This window comes from Sus scrofa, chromosome 1, assembly GCF_000003025.6.
Source record: "Sus scrofa isolate TJ Tabasco breed Duroc chromosome 1, Sscrofa11.1, whole genome shotgun sequence".
In the NCBI taxonomy this organism is placed as follows: domain Eukaryota; kingdom Metazoa; phylum Chordata; class Mammalia; order Artiodactyla; family Suidae; genus Sus; species Sus scrofa.
The window spans coordinates 230905990-230912870 of record NC_010443.5 but is presented as its reverse complement, the minus strand read 5'-3'; the positions used below and the strand labels follow the sequence as shown (position 1 = coordinate 230912870).

General features: G+C 50.6%; 1 protein-coding gene across 1 annotated transcript in view; it reads left to right on the top strand.

Annotated features, from left to right (window-relative positions):
- The window catches only part of GNAQ (G protein subunit alpha q), a 299520-nt gene continuing 298521 nt past the window's right edge, over positions 5883–6881 (top strand). The window contains exon 1 of the mRNA NM_001038623.1: positions 5883–6034. Within this exon, the coding sequence (NP_001033712.1) occupies positions 5899–6034 (136 nt within the window). The 5' untranslated portion in view covers positions 5883–5898. The remainder of the gene's footprint in view (positions 6035–6881) is intronic.

Genomic DNA, 6881 nt, shown 5'->3' with positions numbered 1-6881 from the left:
TACAATATTGTGGTAATTTCTGCTATACAACAAAGTGACTCAGTTATACATATACACACATCCATTCTTTTTCAGATTCTTTTCCCATATAGATTTTCACAGAATATTGGGTGGAGTTTCCTGTGCTATACAACAGGTCCTGGATTCACTTGATATTTAAATTCTGGCAGCTAATCCAATATTTCTTTTTCTCTTTCTCTTCCTTCCTTCCTTTTTTTTTTTTTTTTTTTTTTGGCCTCCGCCATGGCATGTGGAAGTTTCCAGGCCAAGAACTGAATCTGAGGCAGAGCTGCAGCCTATGCCACAGCTTTGGCAACACCGAATCCTTAACCCACTGCTGGGCAGGGGATCAAATCAGTGCCTCTTTAGAGACAAGCCTGGTCATTAACCCACTGCACCACAGCAAGAACTTCTAATTCAATTTTTGCAATAACACTGTTGTGTTTAAGGCAACATTTCTGCAGCTCAGAGTCCACTGAGTTTGCAGCCTGTTTCTAGGTGGGAGTCCAGGAAAGCCAGGCTGCAACTTATAGTAACTCCAGAGCAGGAAGAAAACTCCTATACTAGCTAAGTCATTGTTGACCCTTTGGATGCCAAAAGATTTTGATCATGACTTTGGGTGACCTGATGTCTCATTACTTGATTTTAGTATATATTCATTCATTCATTCATTTGTCAAACCTTAGTAAATGGCTTTTCTAGATGAAACATTGGTTTACTCAGCTTCATGTGTGCCCAGCCTTGTTGGGCCTTCATGCTGTGAGGTACAATGTTGCCTGTGATAATGCTAACCTTGTTTAAGCACAAAATAGGTATATTTCATTAGAGCCAAAGGATCACTTGGATGAATTTCTAAGGGTGACAGTAGAAAGATGTCACAGAGGTACTCTGCTTCATCTAGAATATCTGTTTGATGGCTTTTCAGTATGGGTATTTTCTCTTTCAGAAGAAGTTATTTTATTTTATGCCTGGGTTTTCACCTTCAAAATGTTGGCCTCGAAACCCTTTTTCACCAAAAAAACACACTTAAATTTTCTGTCATTATGAAGACTTTCCTCTAGGTGTCGCCATTTATAACTCTCTGAGTCTTCCAGGGCCTGCTGGCCTGCTTTCCCTACCAGCAAGCCACTTTATTCTTTGATCACACAACAGTGCTAAGCAAGTTCTGCATGGAGCAGCTCTTTCCCAGCTCTTGTAGGATGTGCAATGCTTTAGGCTGACTTTTAATTGATCTTCCAGATAACCATTGTATGCCTATCCAGACTCCTTCAGGTTGCTTGGCATGGTGACTTGGATTGAACTCCTTTTGCCATCCATTCTCTAAACTGTAGGTTAGCAGCCAGCGAAGCTCATTTCACTTCACCTTGTTGTTTTATGCATGCAGACTGCCTGCCCAAATAGATTATTAAGCCCTTAAGGGCTTTGTACACCTCAGGCATCTGGCATAGTGCACTGCCTGGGATAGGTGGTCTGTGAGTGTGTTTGTTGTTGATGTAGGTGCTGGTATTCATGTGTTTATTCATCCCTTACTGAATATCTGTACTTGGTAGGTATTCTTTTGGGTGCACTGAAAAGAGTTATGAAAGACAAGCTGCTCTTAAGCAGCTCCTAATCTCGTGAGAGAGGAAGAGAGAAATGAAGAGAGAGAAAAAGACAAATATTTAGTATAGTGGTGCAGTGCACGCTATGAAGCAGCCTGGGAACAGGAGGAGTACAGGCTTTTCTTTCCCCAGCAGACCCTTTTTTACAAGGGTATGACTGTGGTCTTTTCACTCTTTGGCCTCAGGATCACTCCTGGAGACTGAACTCTGCCTTTGACTGTTTTTCTTTGCCAGTACCCAAAGGACAGGGTGACATGATAGTGGAGGTAGAATGCCATGGAAGAGGTGACAGACTTCTAATCTTCCTCCAGTGGTCACTGCTCCCAAGGTTTTATGATCAGCTTTTCAGCTATCTAGTCATTGCCCTTGAATTCTCAGAATGGCTTATCATATCACTGTCTATTTGGGGGTAATTTGAAATTACTCTTTTTTTTTTTTTTTTTTTGGTCTTTTTTTGCCTTTTCTAGGGCCGCTTCCACAGCATATGGAGGTTCCCAGGCTAGAGGTCGAATCGGAGCCGTAGCCACCAGCCTACGCCAGAGCCACAGCAATGCAGGATCTGAGCTGCGTCTGCAACCTTCACCACAGCTCACAGCAACGCCAGGTCTTCAACCCACTAGAGCAAGGCCAGGATCGAACCCGCAACCTCATGGTTCCCAGTCGGATCCGTTAACCACTGCGCCACTACGGGAACTCCTGAAATTACTCTTAAGTGGTGTAGATACATACTTATTGAAAACCTTTTCATTGCAAATGTCTCCTTTCCTGTGAAGTCTTCTTCAGTTCTCCTTAACAGGACGAATTATTCCTTCCTTTTTATACCTTTACATTGTTACTTGTATTCCAACTTTAATACAAATTGATTCCATTTTCTTTGATTATAGCTGTTCAGAGCCTCTTAATGCCCTAAGACTTTAAGTCTATTGAGGGCAAGGACCTTATTTTGTTCATCTTACTACCTCTTTTCCTGCACTTTTTTTTTCTTCTTACAGCCCCACCCACAGCACATGGAAGTTCCTGGGCTAGGAGTTGAATCCTACAACCTACATTGCAGCTTGCAGCAACACAGATCCTTAAACCCACTGAGCAAGGTCAGGGATAGAATCTGCATCCTTCCAGAGACTATGTCCTGTTCTTAACCTGCTGAGCCACAACAGAAACTCCTCTCTTCCTGTACTTTCATCTTAGTTATTTACATACGGAAGGCAGTGAATTCATGTTTGTTGATTTAATGAACTGGAACTTTGTAACATGATCCACATTTAGTTGCATATTTTAGCATATTTCCTTCTAGATTATGGTCAACAACTTTCTAGGTGGATTTCAGGACTTTCTAGGTGGATTTTGTTCCCTAGATATTTGCTTGGCAAATGCCTTCCAGATACATGTGCAAAAGTTTCTGACTAGATCTAGGCTCAGAATTGAATATTCCTGTTTATTGACACTCATACATGACTTTATCACCACAGAGTGTTGGTTTTCCTTACTTCCTGATTTCTTCCCAGTATGTGGAGGAACATTCTCCTAATTGTCCTAATGTCCTAATTGTCCTAATGATTTGTCTAATCCATTCAAATAGTTAAAAGAGTGTCCCTGATGCTAGGCATAAAGGGCTGACAAAACAGATTTTTATTGTTCTATAATGTGTTGAAACAATTAAAGTCATCAAAAAATAGGTCCGTTCAGTCAAAACTGATAGCTTGATAGTACAGTTTGGGAGAAATTTTCAAAAATCTCAGAGGATCCTTGGCTAGAAAACCAGACACTTGAAGCTTCCTGTCATTTGACTTTTCTGATGTTTTGTATCTTTCTGAAACTTATGTACACACATATATTAGAGAATGCAAACTTGTAACTGAATTTTTCCCTTGAAGCCACTTACAGTTTGGCATATCGAATTTCAATTTTTGATTTCATTAGTCACTTAATTTTAAATTTTAATTTCACAGCATTCCCATAAAAGGGATGAGGTTTGTCCTTTCTGCTCTCCTGGCCAAGGTGAAATTTAATTACCATCAGTTCTCCTTATCTGCAGGTTCTGCATCCTTGAATTTAACTAAGGGATAACTGCATTTTCTAGGCCAAATATCCTTTAAAAGGGGAGTCTAAAATACAGATCTTAGGTCTGGATGACTCATTTGATCTAAGTCCTGGCGGGTGAATCAGTAGAGGTAATGGCAAATGAAACAAGGAAGTCACACACCTGTCATCCAAGAATCCTATATGCGCTCTTGACCTGTAGCAATAGTAGAGTCATGCCTTTACTTTACATTCTGGGTCAGCGGGTTGCACTGGAGACATCTCAAAGTAAACATATAGTGTGAAAAAGGGATTCTCTTCTTAAGATGCAGTTTACTTTCAGTACCTCCAGCTCCATTTCCGCAGAAAGCAGAATGATTTCACCTCCTATAGCAATAGAATCTGAAAAAGCAAGGAGGTTTTTTTTTTTTTTGGCCATTTATCAGTCATATGTTACAACAAAATAAGCAAATAACATTTGGAAGTAAACTGCCTCAATTAAAAGTGGAAAAACAAAATACTAGAATGGAATTTTGCTGGAGCGATCCTGATTTTCTCACTTTTTTCTTTTTCTTTTATTTCACATTATTTTGCATTTTCCCAGACGGTATAAGACCATCTCGACCTAGAATGGTAAATTCGATCAATTGGCTGTTCAATATCGCGTGCCTTTTTAAAAAACAAGAGGAGAGCTTGTCAAAAACAAAACAAAACCAACTTCAATGGCTTGAAAAGTTGTACAGTATCAAGAGGCTCTTGGAAATTGGGCTGCTTCACTTTTTTATTCAAGATTTAGATTTCTATCTCCAGTAACTTCGTGGAATGTTTCTCCTATTAATCTTCCCCGTCCCTCTCCAAGAGCCAGTGACAATTCCTTCTTTCCTCCAGTAGCACTCCAAGATTGAATGTATTTTATTTTCTGTGATTGAACTGGGGGTCTGAGGTGACGCGAGATACTTTCTAACCAAATGGCGTTTTAGAAATAGGAACTGGAGAGAACAGTGAACTGGGCGAAGAGCCGCCCGGCAAAGCGGATCTGCGGGCGGGGGACGCGAGCGCCGCGGGCACCTTCAGAGTGCGGCCGGGTGTTCACAGCGCCGGCCGGTGCACGGGGCTCGCTGGGCTGAGTCCCGCGCCTTCCCGGTGGGGCCGCCGCCGCGTTCCGGGGCCGGTGGGCAGAAGGCGGGCGGAGGCCGCCATATTCCCGTTTTACCACGCCCGGGCGGTCGGCCGGCAGCTGCAGGTTGGCGGCGGCCCGGGCTGCGCCTCGGCGACCCGGCCCCGCCCCCCCGCCAGGGACTGCCTTGATCGCTGAGCCCGCGGGCCAGACCCCGGGCGCGGGAGCGGGAGGCGCCCGCAGAGTCCGAGGGGCCCGGTGCAGCCGCCGAGCGGCGCGAGCGAGGCGAGAGCCGCACTGGGAGGCGCGCCGTGTCGGCTGCGAGCCCAGGAAAGCCTTCCAGGAGGGGCCGGGAGGCACCGCCTCCCGCTCCCCTCCTCCCGCGCCCACTCCCTCCCTCCTCCTCCTCTTGCCGCCGCCGCCGCCGCCTCCCTCCCGGATCTGTGCTCTAGTTCAGAGAAGAAGAAAATGTGTGTGTGTGGCGAGGGGGAGGGCGAGCACTGAGCAGCAGCTCCGCGCCTGGCAATCGAGGCCGGGGGTGGGCGTCTGGCGGGGGCGGAGGCGGAGGCGGAGGAGCGCGCGGCGGCCGGGCGGGCCGGCTAGCCGGGTTTGCGCGCGAGCCGGGCGGTGGGCGCGGGCAGGGCCGAGGGCACCCGGGAGCCGTGTCAGGCAGCGGTGAGGAGCAGGCGCGCCAGGCGTGGGGAGCCGTCGGCGGCCGCTCGCTGCGGGGACGCCCCGGTGGATGTGCTCTCGCCGCCGGGCGCACGGCTTAGGGGAGCCTCGGCGGCGGCGGCGGCGGCGCGGGGGGCGAGGCGGGCCGCCCATTCCCGGGGAAGGAGGCGCGGGCGTCTGAGCGAGGCCGGGCGCGGCGGCCTTCCCTAGCGCGCCCCCCGAGCCAGCGCCCGCGGCCGCCTCCCGCGCCCGCCTCGCTCCTCCCGGCAGCCCGAGCCGCACGCTCCCGCCGCACCCCCGGCCCACCTGGTGGCCCCGGCCCTCGCCGCGGACCCCGCGGCGGTTCCCCGAGCTCGTCCAGGACGCGCGCCCGGGCGGCGGGGGCTCGGCGGCCACCGCTGCCTCGGGGGAGCGAGGGCGGGAGGGTGTGTGTGCGCGCTTGTTGAGCAGGGGGTGCCGGCGGGGCTGCAGCGGAGGCACTTTGGAAGAATGACTCTGGAGTCCATCATGGCGTGCTGCCTGAGCGAGGAGGCCAAGGAAGCCCGGAGGATCAACGACGAGATTGAGCGGCAGCTCCGCAGGGACAAGCGGGACGCCCGCCGAGAGCTCAAGTTGCTGCTGCTCGGTGAGTACTGCCTGGGCTGGCCGCCGCGGGCCCTCCCGCCGGGCCTCTGTGCCCCCTGCCCGCCACCCTCAGGCCCCGGGACCGCGGCCCCCGCCCCCGGGCGCCTGCGGCTCGCTCCGGCCCTCCCCGGGCGCGCCCCCGGACACTTCCCGCACTCGCGCGGGCGCGCACACGCCCGCGCGCGCGCGCAGAAGGGTAGGGGCTGCCCTGCCCAGGGCCTTGGCGTGTGCCTTTTGGTATCCCTGAGGGCTGTGCACTCGCGATGCGCGTTTATCTGCGGTGCATCTGCTACCTAGCAGATTGCTTCGGGGAGAGGCACGGTGGTGGGGTGGTGGGCTGAAGGATTGAACTTCCAGTGTCGTGGCCCTGGCGCCCGGTGGGGTGGTGGAGTTGGGGAGCTGTGTGTGTGTGGCCCCAGGGTGACGAGCGGAGCCAGGGCACGTTGTGGGATGGCGTGCAGTGGGGTAGCCTGTTTGCAGCCATTGTCAGTGCTTTGGGGGTCGAGAGGGAATGGTGGAACGGTGGGCACACTCGCGGCTGGATTCTCCAAGGAGTGATGTTGAGGGAGCCCAGTGGTTGGCTCTTCGAAGAAAGGGGCTTATGTATTGGGGCGGGGGGAGGCGGGGAGGCAAGCCCAGATGTGTCACACGAGTGCACCAGACCACCAAAAGGAGGGACCCAGAAGAGTTTCTTTATGGTGACAGGAATGTTTCTCCACCATTCTTTTCAGATAAAGATGAGGGGATATAGGAGATTGTGCGATGTGGTTGTTGACAGCGACGGGTATCTTTTGTTTAATGAGGCAACCCAGATGTAGGCCTGAATTCACAGTAGTTACTACTGAAAG